The sequence below is a fragment of the Botrytis cinerea genome, chromosome 1 (genome assembly GCF_000143535.2).
Source record: "Botrytis cinerea B05.10 chromosome 1, complete sequence".
Lineage (NCBI taxonomy): Eukaryota > Fungi > Ascomycota > Leotiomycetes > Helotiales > Sclerotiniaceae > Botrytis > Botrytis cinerea.
In genome coordinates this window covers 162169-176794 of record NC_037310.1, presented here as the reverse complement: position 1 = coordinate 176794, position 14626 = coordinate 162169, and the positions used below count along the sequence as shown (strand labels likewise).

Below are 14626 nucleotides of genomic sequence, written 5' to 3'. Positions count from 1 at the left end.
CGATTCATGTCCTGGCCCGATCTAAGCCGAAACGTACTGCGTAGCCCATCAGCCCGTTCATTCCAAGCCAAAACCTGAAATACTTGCCAAATGCAGTCATGAGTACAGATGTTTCACACCGCAAATTGGAAGATTAAACTACTTTGACTCTTCTTTGCGTCAGAATGCATAACAGCTGATCGGCATAACGACTATGAGCACCTTTGAAAGTCATGCGTGCTGCAAAGAGCAAGAAACTCGGGGTTCTTCACGTTGCTTTCAACGACAGGGATTGGTTTTTTATACCTAGGCAGGCACGCAGGCTGTGATCTCTGGGTGTGTCTGGGCATTGAATCTCGACTTTTACCCCCCTAGTTTTTCGACGGGGGAGGGTTATTCTATGGGTGGGATTTCTGAGGTGCGTCATGGTGGATTCTAGATCACTCGGTCTACCTGTCAGACTCGTTGTTATGAGAGGACTGAGAAAGTGGTATGGTGCGGTGCAGGATGGTAAAGTAGTCCGAAAAGCAAATTCGATAATTTAAATGAAGATTCTCTAGCACGCATTCTTTTGAAGAAAAAATTGTTTTTGGGTTTTCGCCTTCGGAACTTCAATTTGCTTGTTGGGTGAAGACATATAACAAGTTTGGTGTATATTGTACAGCTTTCATCGAGTTTGCTATCGTCGGTTTGATTTGTTTATCTGTTTGTTCGTTTGTTCGTTTGCTTGTCTGTTTGTGCGGCTTACTAGGTACTTGCTTGTATTGGTTTCAGACGGGTGTGTCGAGGGCTTGGAATAGATAATGTGGGAGAGGCCGAGTTTGAATTGCATGTAAATTGATTTGCATGCCTAGGATTGCGTCGAGACGACACCAGAGCAGAGAGTGAATATTTGGATTGTGTTCGACTCAACTCTTTACATTGATTCGGAGTGAAGGATCTACGACATACGACTCTGGACTTTGGATTGTGGGATGAGCTGAATTAGGATGAGCCGAGATGGAATGAGAAATGAAGAGATGATACGAGGAACAAATCCAAGAACAAGAACGAGCGCGATATGAGTCTATGAATCATTACGGCACGGAACGAAACAGACGCATCGAAACAATAAAGAGTAGGAATAGGCATACTTGATCAACGAACGAGGGAACGAAGAACTGTTCAGCAGCGAAATACCTTGTTTGCAGACGGGCGGACGGAAGATATATACGATAAAGAGAGGAGAAAGGAAAAGGAAGAACTGCAAAAGAGTAGGAAGAGGGGAGCATACGTAGGGCATCTTTTGAGAATTTGTGATATTTTTGGAGAGGGCAACAGGAAGATTTGATTGCCAATCTGCTGAACTGCCGAACCACATTTTGGAGCTACGCCGAGGAAGAGTGCGCAAAGAGAGGAGATATATATTTATATTGGTTTTGGAGAGGATCCGAATGAACGAGTGAAGAAACAAGCAAACGGCTGGAAGAAAATAATCTGCGGAATTATATCGTGGGATTTTGCAGAATCATTGTGGAAGGACGATCAAGAGGGATCGCCGCGGAAACCAATTCTCTCACTGAAGATACTGTGAGATATTCACCCATCTGCCCATCTACAATTCACATACGCCATCCAATCATCTCATAACTACCTACCCATACCTATTACGAGACTACATACTCGACTCCTAGATCGCGACCCTCAGCCATTCTACCTCCCACACCTAATACACCCGAACCAAGAAAAAATGAGCACCTCCCTCGAAGCTAAGATAGTAGTGCTAGGCGCCCAAGGCGTAGGCAAAACATCACTCCTTCTTCGATATATAAAAAATCAATTTAGTCCGAAAACTACGACGTCGACTGTGGGTGCGAGTTTTCTGACAAAAAGAGTGGTGGATGCCGAGAGTGATACAATTGTGAGATTACAGATTTGGGATACGGCGGGACAGGAAAGATTTAGGTATGTATTCGGTGGTGTGGCTCCTTGGGGCGAGGGGTGTTTGTGTGTGAGAGGGGAGGTGGACGGGAAAGATGGGTGAACAGGGGAGAGGGGGCGGGGGGGTCACATTTTGAGGAACGGGGATAAGAACAAGAACAATACAAATAGAAGATGACATGCTAACCACCTAACTCCCAATCTATAGATCCATATCCCGCCTATACTACCGCGGGGCAAATGCCTGTATCCTCTGCTACAGCATCACATCCCAAACCTCATTCACCGAAATGTCCGTCTGGCTTACCGAACTTCGTCGCAATCTTCCTGCGGATATCATCCTTCATGTCGTAGGCACCAAAGCCGATCTCGTCGCTAAAGATCCTAGTGCAAGAGAAGTCCCATTCGAGAGGTGTATTGCATATGTAGCCGAAAACGTCACATCTATTTCAGGCAGTACACCGCCTGCTACAGCTTTGGGAGAACGTGGTTTCGGCAGTTGGGGTGGCGCCGGAGGTGGAGTTTGGGGATCTGGCGGTCAAGGCACAACGGGGATAGAAGGTGCACGATCGCCTTCTAGTAAGAGAAGTTCTGGGTTCTGGGGTATGGAAGTGGGGTGGGATTGTTGTCATGAAGTTAGTGCGGAGAGTGGAGAGGGCGTGGAGGAAGTTTTTAGAGTTATTACAAGGAAGCTTGTGGAACAGAATAATAAGATGAAAGAACAACTTTTGAGCGCGGTAGCGACTCCTGGTACGCCTGGTTTGGGGAATGATGGGATGGGGATAGAGGGGCAAACGGGATATTTTGATGGAATCATGAGGCCTGGAGGAAGTTTTAGAGTGGGGAGGGGAGATAGGAGAAGTTGGTTGCTGGGGCTAACAGGGGGGACGCCGCTTGGAGGAAGTGATGTTGGGACCGGAGTAGGGATTGGGAGTGCATATGGAAATGGAAATGCGGATGGGAGGGAGAGGAGGGATGAAGAGGGGGGTGAGGTTAAGAGGAGGGGGAGATGTTGTTGAGGAGGAGACTCTATTTTATAAAGAGAGAGTGGAGTGGGGCTTTCTAGGGATTATGTTGAACAACATAAGTTGGGTGGCTCGATTGACTACGATATCACTCTCGAAAGAGCGCTTTTACAACCAGATTATTTCTCCTCGAATACTAACTAAGAGCAAAGAAAGAATGGTGCATATAAATCATTCTCCGCCTCTTTTGATACTAGTCTAGTCGCCATAACCGAGATTAAAAATTTCACTTCAGAGGATTGGATATCGATATTGGATGGTCGACTCCGAAGTTCGAGGGTAAGTGAGCTCGAAACCGAGAACGACAGAAAGAAGGGAGGAGAAACAGTTGATACCCTTTTTTTACTTATTACTTTTCTTGACTTATGATTTTTAGCTTTTTTTTTCTTTCTGCTTTTGCTTTGAGCTTTGCTTTTTGTTTAGGGCATTTGCATTTTCGTGTCTATATGAGGGGGTAAGAGGGTGAGGGGGTTTGGTTTAATAGAATAGGAGTGGATGGGTAAGGGGTCATTGAGAGGTGGGCAGGGGAGTTGTGATGATAAGGAATTAAATACATATACGAGGCGTTTTTTTGTTTTTGTTTTTGTTTTTGTTTTTGTTTTTTGCATTAGCAGGGAGGGACGGAGGGTCTTTATTCATCTGTTTATTTGAATGGGGCGGCTTTTAGGTCGGGAGGATGTGCATTGAGGGGATGGGGAAGGGAAGAGAAGGGATGGATTTTTATATCGTATCATGAGTAGGAGAGTTGTGATGTTGATGTTGATGTATAAGGTGCGGTGTGGTGGAGTTCATTGGAAAGGAGGGAGCATGACTGAGCAAGAGATACCTACCTACCTACCTACTTAAGTAATGAATAGCACGGGATGGAATGGGATGAGATGAGATGAGATATGTAAAATACATGAAATACATACGAATTATCGATTCATATATGTTGCATTATGTTACATCGCATGCATGTATATATTGAGTTTTTTTTGTGAATTTTTGATATATTTGATCTTTATCTACCTATCTATTTACTTATTCTCCTTTCCTTTCCTTTCCTTTCCTGCCCTTTCCGTTCCTTTCCGTTTCACTAATATAAATATGAAACAATGCGTTTGTTCGTTTCGTTAATACTGACGAGTGAGTGAGCGAGCCCCCTTGAAGATATTCTTCCTTTGATTTCTTTGATTCCTGTCCTTTCCTTTCCTTTCCGTTTCCTTTCCGTTTCCTATCTTTCCCTACCTGACTCCGCATCCCCATCCTCATTCCCTTCCCCGTCCTCTTTCTTCTTTTGAATCTTGAATCTTGAATCTTGGATTCCCAGGAACAAAAGATAAAAGATAAAAGAGAATGAGAAACGAGAAATGGATGGACCTAACCATGTAAAAATAAAAATAAAGATGAAAAAATAAACCGTAAAACATATTAATAAATGAATAATATAATACCTCCTCCTCCTTCCCCCAACCTTTCTTCTCCTCAAACCAAGCCCAAACCAAACTCCAACCCTAAACTCAAGCTTCCAAAACCACCACCCTCTCACTCCTCCTATTCTGATGCCCACTCCCCATCTCCGTCCTCGGCGAAACACTCAACGATTTCCCGCCCTGCTCCTCCCAACCCTCCCGTCCCAAAAGCGGACTCCCACGACTCCCCTTCATCATCGCTTCCACTCTCTCTTTACTGCTCATCAGGCCGCCCGAACTCGCGCTTGCGCTCGCGCTTCCAGCACCCCACTGCTCTTCAACGCCGGGTACGATGACGAGTGTCGGCGTTGACGGTTTCGAAATCTCTTTCACTTTGACATCTCCATGGATTCCCATCGCGATCGGTATCGGCTTCCCATTTGCGGGGGCGGAACTCCCGTTTGAGGCCATCACGCCCCCGCGAAAACTCAACTCTGCCACGCTTTCCAGCGGCGATCCTTTCTTTGCCGTCACATCCTCCCCGGAGACGATTTTTTTGGCGTTCGCAAAAACGGGGCTTGGAGCCCCCGAGCCCGGGCCGGGAGATCGCTCGCGATTGCGTCTCGATAGCGTGCCGCTGGTTTTGATCGGGATGAGCAGCTGGCGCTGTTGTCTGGAGACGGAGATTTGACGGGCGATGGAGACGCCGGCGGCGGATTCGAGACGTTTTTGCTCTGGGTCGCGCGTGCGGGAGTGGGGGACGGAGAGGGATTCCGCGTCGTCGAATTGCAGGGAGAGGAGGGAGGGGGTGATGGAGGAGGTGGATTCTTGTTTTTGGTGGGGGGAGGGCGAGGGGAGGGCCGCGGTGGTGGGTGTGGTGGATGTGGTGCGTGGGGGGTGGGGAGAGGCGGGGAGGGGGATTTTGCGTGGCGAGAATGTTGAGTTGGGGTTGGTGATGGTTGATGACATGGGGGATTTTTGGAGTGAGGGACGAGGGGAAATGAGGGATGTGCTTGAGGATGATTGTTGTATTGAAGGTCGAGGTCGAGGTCTGAGACCATAATCTTCAGATATGGGAGATTTGAGGATAGGACGAGGTGCATTTCCCGATGATCGAGTGGCGGTATTGAAAGATGAAATGATTGGTCGTGGTCCAGGAGTCGAGTTGATGGGGATTTTCATCTCTTTGCCCTTTTGAGGAGATGGAAGATTTGTTGGTGATGCTTTCCTCGAACCTCTTTCTCTCACTTTATCTTGCTCGAGCATTATCGGTATTGTGTTTGTGTTGAACCCACCCGGTACACTCGAGAATGATGAAGTAGAATGTGATGATGATACCGTGCTAGCTTCACTAGTCGTCGATCCCGATACCGAAGATGGGGCTCCGTGATTTTGTTTCTTGGAATTTATCATCTGCCATGTCGATTCTTTTTCTTCAAACCTGGATTTAGTCGCTGTTAGTTGCGGTGTGGTATATAAATCTTCTCTTTCTTGGCCATTCATGGAATGCGCGTCGGCTTCTGAATCTTCGGCGGATGATGGAGATAAAAGTTGAGATTCGTCTGGTGACCAAGTACGTGCTGATTGGATTTGGGGTCTGGATTTTGGAGATTTCGATGATGATCTTGTTGATTGTTTAAGTGGTTTCTGAGTAGATGTACTTGATGAAGAATCTGTATGTTCATGTCCACGCTGATCGGTGGAGTTTTTATCACTGAATAAAAGATTGGCGTGGAGATCATTATCTAACCCTGGGGCAAATGAAGGTCTAGAAGGAGATATGGCGGCGGGTGAGGTGTTGGATCTATGTAGCGACGCCTTTTCTCTTGTTGGTGAACTTTCACGATTGCCTTGTCTTGAGGGTGTGCTTGGAAAGAGAGAGAATGATGGGCTGTTGTGATTTGGTTGTGGTGAGGTAGCCCTACGTTTTGTGAGTGCTCTTGTACGAGCCTCAAGTTCTGCCTCCTGATCCAAATTATTAGTGTGGTTTGAATATGACAGAAAGAATATCAAACCTTAGTAGCGAGTGCTTCTTCAACACTCTTAAGCCTATCAAGCGTTGCTTGGCGTCTTTGAAGTAATGAGGAAGTGGTAGTGGAAGGTTTCTGTAAGATATCCCCAAACATAACACTATACCTCTCCATCTGCACCGAAGGAAGTGCAAGATCAAGTTTTGGTCCTTCGGGTGGTACTTTAGGGTATGATCGTAGAACTTCAACCCCAATAGGACCTTGAACACGAATATCTGGAGTTCCTGCTCGAATACTTGTTGACGTTGAAGATTGGAATGACGGCTGCAAACCCGGTGTTGTTGGTGCCGTTTGCGATCTTTTAATATCAGGTTTCTTACCAGTTTTACTAGAAGTTGAACGGCCACGAGATCTACCAGTACGTTTCGTCTCTGGCGAGGAAGGATCGCTCGTTGGGATTTCTTGTTGTGATTCTGATTTGAGTTGATAGAATGCTGTAGGTGTCTTTTCCTTCTTACTTCCAAATAACCCAAACCACTTCCGACCTTTCTTTTGCTTCGGGGCAACAACAGAATCGGCATAATGAGACATGTCGTCCATTGGATCCAGACTACGGACTGGTTCCATCCCAAGAGATTGTTGACCTTGTTGCCAGTTTTCTGGTGGATGTGAAGGACTTCCGAGTGCCATGCCAATCTCAAGTTCACTAACGTTAGGTTTAACAGTCCTACTTGTCTTGATAGAATCAGGACTGTAGGGTCGTGGTAAAGGATCAACCATTTGGGGCATAGCTGGTACAGCTGGTGAAGGTGGGGGTCGGGTAGAAGGTAAGGGAAAGTTATAAAACGTAGGTCCGTCTATCCCATGTGCTGTCAGAGGGTTGAAAAATAGATCGTCCCGTGTTTCTCTCTTGACAGTATGAGCCCTCTTGGGGATATTTCCTGTCGACTTTTTTGTTCCACCTGAAGTCGATGGTCTCTGTGGAAGTTTATGCCGGTCTTCACGACCAAGGTCGAATTTTTGGAATAGATTGCTACCGGTATCCCTGGCCTGTGCATCATCTGTAACGTGAAGTGAAGCACTAGAGGCTGTTGCATCTCGACCTCTAAACCGGGCCATCACCGACTTCGACCTAGTTATATTTTTCGACATAGCTTATACCCTGGATCTGAGCCTGAACTTTCGTGCCTTTTTGAACCGATACAATGGGTCCACTCGAGTATCTTTGTTGACGATGATGAAATGTGATGTGACTGATGTAAATGGTGAAACGAGTATATTGATTGAATATATTCCTCAAAGAAGTGGACAGGCTACACCAGGAGACCCTTGAAGTGCGAGGACAAATCGCGGAGAAGCAGAGAAGTAAAAAGAGTGGAATGCTCTTTACCAGAGAGAGAAATCGAGAAGAGATCAAAGATGTGACAGCGAAGAGGAGAAAACAACAAGAAGAATGTTCAAGGAAAATGCTGCATGACTTATCTGTTAGCTGCATCGCACATCTCTCTCAGCCCTGTAAGTTAGAGCAGGCAAGAAGAGATGGGGTACTTCGGGATATTGTAATTGTTTGAGGTAGATGGGACGTTTAATTTAGAGATTTGGAGATTTGGAGAGAGGACAAGGGGAAGGGGTTGGCTCTGGACAAGGCGAGGCCAAGCGAGTGGGGTTCACAGTGACCATACAGTAAGTAGGAAAATAGAAAATATTCATAAAAAGCTGTCAATTTTAATGAGTAGCCAACGTTGAAATGGCACATTGAATCAGCTATCTAGGATGAGGACGGGCCTTCAAGTGGCTGATTGTAGCTGATTGAAGCTTGGGAGGATTCTGACCATGATTTGAGCCCTTTTCGACATGGGATGAGATTACCCTGTTGTGGAGTCTAGATGGATGTCTAGATGATTTGCTCCTAGAATTCCTAGTGGATTGTCGTTTGGAGCAGGGAAGATTTCCCGTTCCGTACCAAATGATTGTGTTGACTGGTACCTGGGAGTTGACTACAGATATTGTTCTGGAAGGAAATTGGATTTCAAGATGTTTGGGATATCCCAAACCCAAAATCTGGCTGTGCGGTCAGATAAAGTTGCTATTTTGGCATGCATCCCTAAAGTTCTTACACCCGGTGTATTGCACACAGTGGTATAAAATTGGCCATTGGCATTGGTTGACTGTGGTTGATAAATGTATGATAACCTGTGTCTTCCTTGCTCACCGAGGCCTTGGGGATGCTGGCAGTGAACACAAGCGAATGAGATCGCGTATCAGAATCCCAGAGATTAGAACCAGGTTTGTTGTGGAGATGCATTAATCTTACAATCCTCGCTGTGATCCAATGATAAGATGAAGATATATTTGCCCAAATTGTTATGAAGAGGGGTCTTTTATGTGTGCAGCTCGAATGAGACGGAGAGGCTCAATGGGTAAGGCAGTCTGCAAGTGTATGTGGGAGAGATTGGATATTTGACGTATTGCCTATAATGGCGTGCGTCTGCTGGAATTGAGTTTGCTCAAATGAGTAGATATTCTGGATTTGGCTGTTGGACTCTTTGGATGTCGACCCGTTTGGCCATTTTAGTTCACCAGCGCTTCTCGCATCTAATGCCTCTTCTAATGAAACGGCGAAGATTCCGCTACCTGCCTACCTAGTACCCATCGTCATACAGACCAGGCATGGTACAGCTATCCAAATACATATGTACTTAAATCTCCGCTGCCCTCGCGGTAACATCATCTCTGCATTTCCGTAGTCCAAACGGCAGGAGCTCCGAGGAGCTTTTCGTAAGGAGCCAGGAATATTAGGAAGGAGATTGTTCTTGAGGCAAAGATCATCACAAGCATTTCATGGATGTGATCTCCATGTTTACTGGGCATCGTGGAATACCTAGTGTATTAGGGTCTCTCTCGAAGGACTCTCGAGTCTCGAGGGTCTGTCTCGCCTACCTCCTTCATCGCATGAATTTTACGTTGAGACGAAACAATCGAGCAGTCCAAGCAATCCAGCCCTAGACCTTGCCGTTACCAAGTCCTTCCTCTCTTGAAAACATCTCGATGATCACTTGGTCTATTTCCAGCTTCTAGAATTTGCATCGTATTCACAATTTTTCCTAAATTACTCTTACACACAAGTTTTTTGATAAAATGAAGTTATCCATAGTATAAAGATTTAAGCTCACAAACAAGCAAATCACATCCTCGCATGTATCAGTCACGCGTTAACAGCCATCCCGTAAGATCTACCACATCCAGGAGCCAGGGTCTTCAAGCAGCGTAGCAACCGGTATATATTCGCAAAGATGCGATCTGGGGGCGCGGCTCCTGCAGAACAACAACGATCAGAGGGAAGGTAATTTCCAGGCGCCGAAGAGCGGAATTCTGATATGTTGTATCTATTCTATTGTCTATGATCGATAGGCTTGCGGAAGCCAGCTGAAAGAAAATTGGACTCCTGACTGAATGGTATAGCAACGATGTAATCCAGATCATCTCCTTTCCCAAAACCTACGCTGGATGCAGTTTTTGTATTCGTACATTATCCCACCCAATACGAGAATCAAGACAAACTTCATTGAGAAGATTTCAGCGAGTCTCCACCACCAGAATCCCTGTGTTTTGATGAATCTCTGATGACGAAGCAAATTCTCAATTCTCACCGATAAAAGACCTGCCCGCGATGCCGCAGTTGGAAAATAGCTAAGCGGGTTTCCAAAGGATCTGCGACGATAAGGTGTAGATTTCGAAACGTTGGGGGAGAATCGTATGATCTTGATTGAGTTTGGAGGGGTTGCATAGCTGTTGTCTATTTGTTATCTATTTGTTGTATTTAGATTGGGGTCAAGATTTCTATAGATATGTCTGGACTCTGGCTTCAAGAAGGTTTTCACAAAAGTTATCGAGTAGATAGGAAATTGTATAATGTAACCCCGAGTATCTGTCTGAACGAAACCCTCCATGTCGCCGCAGATTCGCCAGCATCCGAAAATGGGTTGGGAAATCCAGAAATGAAGTCTTATGAAATTAAAAGCAATTTTAAACACTGCGAAATCCACATTGTACACGACGACAACCATTTTATATACGCGTGACTTTTCCAAATGGATGTGTGTACAATGTATCTCGGAGAATTGTGAAAATGGACCGAAAAGGTGAAATGAGAGAAAGTGTAATAATTGGTTCGTGGATATGAAGGCTGATGAAGTAAAATCTTAATTCGGCTCTTCGGGTTCTTGGGTCCCATTTGAGAACAGTTTCGATTCGTTGTGTCGAGAGAAAAGACTGCTCTTTGATCTGTGATGGCGCCAATGTTGGCCATATAAGGTTCACCGTTCATGGCATATCAGAGTCATCAAATTTCCCTCCTCTGGGGACTCTTCTTTGCGAAGGGGATGGGGTCGATTGCCACGTACAAGTATGATGCTCGGATTGCAGTGCCTGTCCTGTTAGTATATTATGATCCGTTCGATGGATCATCAACACTCCGTTTGCCATCTCACGATGCATGTCTTGCTCACCGGCGGAACATTCCATGGGAGACTCGAGGCTGGGCTGACGGGAAAGGGAACTCGAAGAGGCGTGAATATTCTTGAGCCGAGCATGTGGGATAGGGAGAGGGAGAGGGAGAGGGATTCATGCCGATGCTGCATCTGCTGCTTTATTCAGACCACTGCGTAAACTTATGCATAACATAGCATTGCTAACTTCTCAGAGATCAGAGGCGTTTTTCTATCTCGTTGAATGTAACCGGAGCTCTAGACGTTTCGTGTATTGCAGCTACATGTAAAAGTAACTACTTGGATGCATCTAATCTTCGCCTCGTACAATCCATCTAGCGGTACGCAAGTAAAGCAACCACACAGTTCCAAATCTAGATCCTCCAAAGAGCTTTACGCCAAATCAGCCTCATCTATTTCGTCACTGCTATGCTCTATTGTGCTTTGACAGCGGGATGTTTCGTTTAATGCGGATATGACATTCAGTCGTCGTTTGCTAGATCTGGAGGTAGGCAGGATATGTCCCTGGTGGCTAGAAAGGAGGATTGTAGAACCACCACATTGAACTGAATTCGTCATATTCACTCCCGTTGCATTCAAAATATCTCACATCATATGTCCACCTGTCTACGTAGTAACACTTCCTCACTCACCGTTGCTATTCTCTTCTCTCTTCCATCTTCCAAGAACCGTGTAATAGCAACAACACAACTACTGCCATAACCACTTCCACTTCCACTTCCACTTCCACTTCCACAACTACAAACAAAACAAAACAAAAACACAATAAAAACAAAATAGGTGCCACTTTATATGATTGCATCCATTCATCTTTCAAGACTTTCTTCTTCACACACCGCAAACAACAACTCATCCATTTCAACCAACCCCACCAAAAGCCAGCCATCAAACTAAACAAGCGAGGTACATCACCTACTACCTACCTTCACGTTACTCTACAGAAACATAAACTGGATCCAACCACCATCAAAATTTATCACCAACTCATCTCCTCAATCCCTCGATCAATATCGGGTGATATTCAAATCATCGCACGAATTTAAAGAAAGAATCTTCTCATCAACAAATTTCACCATCTACAAGATGTCGTGGCAGGGTAAGTTTAATCTTTTTCTCTTAACATGGTGGAGCTGAGGTTACCGTTACCCCTCCTTGGAACCCCTCTATGTCGTTGGAATACGATGGAAAAGAAGCATTTACTGACGATTTCCCATAGCTTATATCGACACAAGGTACGAAATCCATGATGCAAACCACGAGAGCAGATGAAATCGAATAGGAAACTGATGGGAATAATAGTCTTTGCGGAAGCGGACATGTTGAGAAGGGAGCTATTTACAATTTGGAGGGAACCTCTTGCTGGGCCACCAGTCCTGATTTTGCGGTACGATTCCACCTTCTCTCGATATCACATCGATCCAGTTTTCACTCCCATTCATCATATACATCTGCGAGGCTACGTTTGGTTATTGGCAGATGGGTTTATGATCAGAAAATGCGGATAGAGCACACGTATACAAAATCTCACTCAGATATCAGGCGCTGACATAAATCATGTAGATCACCCCTGAAGAAATGGCTGAGGTCAAAAACGGACTTGATGGTAAAACAGACAGTCTATACGCAAATGGTTTACATATTGCAAAGGATAGATATGTTCTTACAAAGGTGGAGGATGATAATAAGATGCTCTATGCTAGAAAGGTATGTTCATCTTGTAATAGATTATCTCAGCCTTGTCTACCGTCATTTCAAAACACTACGATTTTTCAACAACCACCACCCACAATATACGGCGTATCCAAATACTTTTTTATTGAATCAATACACGGAATATATACTAATTTTCAACTCTCCAAAAATTAGGGCAAAGATGGTCTCGTCATCGGTAAAACTGTCCAAGCAATCATCGTAGCCCGATACGTCGACCCAATGATCGCCGGAAACACCGCCGAGACTGTTCAAAAATTGGTCGATTATCTCGTTAAAGTTGGCTACTAAATATCCTCTGCTGTTAAATATTAAACAATGGATTTCTCATCTGCCGAATCTTTTCTGCGATTTTTTTGATCTTTCTTGATCTCTTGCTAAGTTGGTGATGATGATGATGATGATGATGACGATGATGATGTTATGATGGATGTTTGAGGATGGAATTGAGGGAGGTTTGCATATTGGAAGGTAGATGAATGAAGAACTAGTGGATGGAAATGATAGGTGATGAGTGGTGGATGATGTGTGGTGGGTGAAGGAGGAATATGGGAGGGAAGTAAAGATACTAGAATAGTATCGATTTTCTTTTCATGAATGGAATATATGAATGGTTAATGATGGAAAGATTCATATGCAATTTTGAAATTATTCTAAAAAACAATTATCATATTATATTCCTGTTTACCTATTTGTGTATGTCGTCGTTGGTTCGTTTGCTTTTTTATACTTTTCTTGATTCAAGTGGTTGAGTGGTATATGTGATTGTGTGAATTGTTGGATTGGGAAGAGGAGGAAGGAAGGAAGGGGAGGAATGGAAAAACTTAAGTTTGGGATGTGGAGGTTTGTTGAATGCGATTGTGAAGTCTTGGGGGTGGAAGATGGGTGTAGGGAATGGAGAGGGGGAGGGGTGGAGGACATGGAGTGAGGATTTGGTAGGTTGGTTGGTAGGTAGGTAGGTAGGTAGTTGTCTATTCAGTCACTTGGGCGTTTGTTGTAATATTGTGGTATATTACACCTTCTCTTTCGTCTTTTAGTTGGAGGGGAAAGGGAGGGAAGAGAGGGGAAAGGAAGAGGAGGAGAGGAGATATTAGCATAGATAGTGTGTGTGGTAGGTTGTTTGTGTAAGTTGGTAGTGTTAGTGTCAGTTTTATACTGTTATTGCTGTTGTTGTTTTTGTTGTTCTTACAAATATTGAGATTGAGATTGGTATTGGTATTAGTTTTTGGATGTAGAATCTGGATGTGTAGTCTGAGTGGGTGGGTAGTTTGAGTGGCTATTTGGCTGGATGAGTGTCTGGCCAGATGCCTGGTAAAAGATCAGGATGAGAATCATGATGAGGTTGTGAATGAGGATGAGGATGAGGATGAGTATCAGTATGATGGCGGAGGAGGATGTAGATAATGAAAGAGGGAATTTCTGAAGAAAGGGAACTGATTCAAAAAAGGGTGAGGATGAAGATGAGGATGGTAAAACGGGGTGGTGCAGAATAAGAGGGATTGGTTAAGAAGAAGAAAGGGAGAGGGAGTAGGAGAAAGGACGAGAAGAAGAAATTGCCTAATAAGAGCAACTGATCAAAGAGGAGAGAGGTTATGAAGGAGCTAGGTTGTAGATTAATTTGGGACGCTGTGGATGGATAGATGGATGGACGAGGTTATGAATATATAAATGAATAATCAATTTTCTCTATAGTGGTAAAAGGGGGTAGAAGCGAGATACTTGATTTTCTGTACGGTAGGGTAAATTATAGGAGGGCGGAAGGAGGAAGTGAGTATATCGCTCTTTTGATTTTGGGTTTGGGGTTGACTTTTGAGGGTGGGTGGGGGCTTTGAGAGGTTTCGTTCTGGCTCTTCTCTTTGGGTTTGGGGATTTTTTGGGTTTTTCGTAATGTTATTGATGATAGTGATGGAGATTGGGATTGGGCTTGGGATGAGAATTAGATGGGGGGAAGGGGGGAGTGTATAAATGGATGAATGAATGGATGGATGAATGAATCGATAGGGGAGATTTATGGATGGAAAGGAAAGGAAAGGAGGGAGGGATGTAGATGAATGGATGAGTGGTAGTTGTTATAATGAAGACGAGGGTGAGGATGGGAAAAAGAAAGAGACGAAGTTTAT

At 44.6% G+C, this 14626-nt stretch overlaps 3 protein-coding genes across 3 annotated transcripts; 2 read left to right on the top strand and 1 right to left on the bottom strand.

Annotated features, from left to right (window-relative positions):
- Positions 1 to 542: 542 nt before the first annotated feature.
- Positions 543 to 3873, top strand: Bcypt10. The gene is made up of 2 exons (XM_001547420.2): positions 543 to 1923; positions 2108 to 3873. Exons 1-2 carry the CDS (start codon positions 1709 to 1711, stop codon positions 2916 to 2918), a joined length of 1026 nt encoding a protein of 341 aa, XP_001547470.2. The 5' UTR covers positions 543 to 1708; the 3' UTR covers positions 2919 to 3873.
- A 31-nt stretch (positions 3874 to 3904) lies between these two features.
- Positions 3905 to 8338, bottom strand: BCIN_01g00380 (hypothetical protein). Its single transcript, XM_024690156.1, has 2 exons — positions 6334 to 8338; positions 3905 to 6283 (listed from the first exon to the last, which is right to left on the bottom strand). Exons 1-2 carry the CDS (start codon positions 7438 to 7440, stop codon positions 4427 to 4429), a joined length of 2964 nt encoding a protein of 987 aa, XP_024545924.1. The 5' UTR covers positions 7441 to 8338; the 3' UTR covers positions 3905 to 4426.
- Positions 8339 to 11227: 2889 nt separating this feature from the next.
- On the top strand, positions 11228 to 13205 carry Bcpfy1. Its single transcript, XM_024690155.1, has 5 exons — positions 11228 to 11892; positions 12013 to 12028; positions 12096 to 12180; positions 12357 to 12500; positions 12663 to 13205. Exons 1-5 carry the CDS (start codon positions 11880 to 11882, stop codon positions 12795 to 12797), a joined length of 393 nt encoding a protein of 130 aa, XP_024545923.1. The 5' UTR covers positions 11228 to 11879; the 3' UTR covers positions 12798 to 13205.
- Positions 13206 to 14626: the final 1421 nt, after the last annotated feature.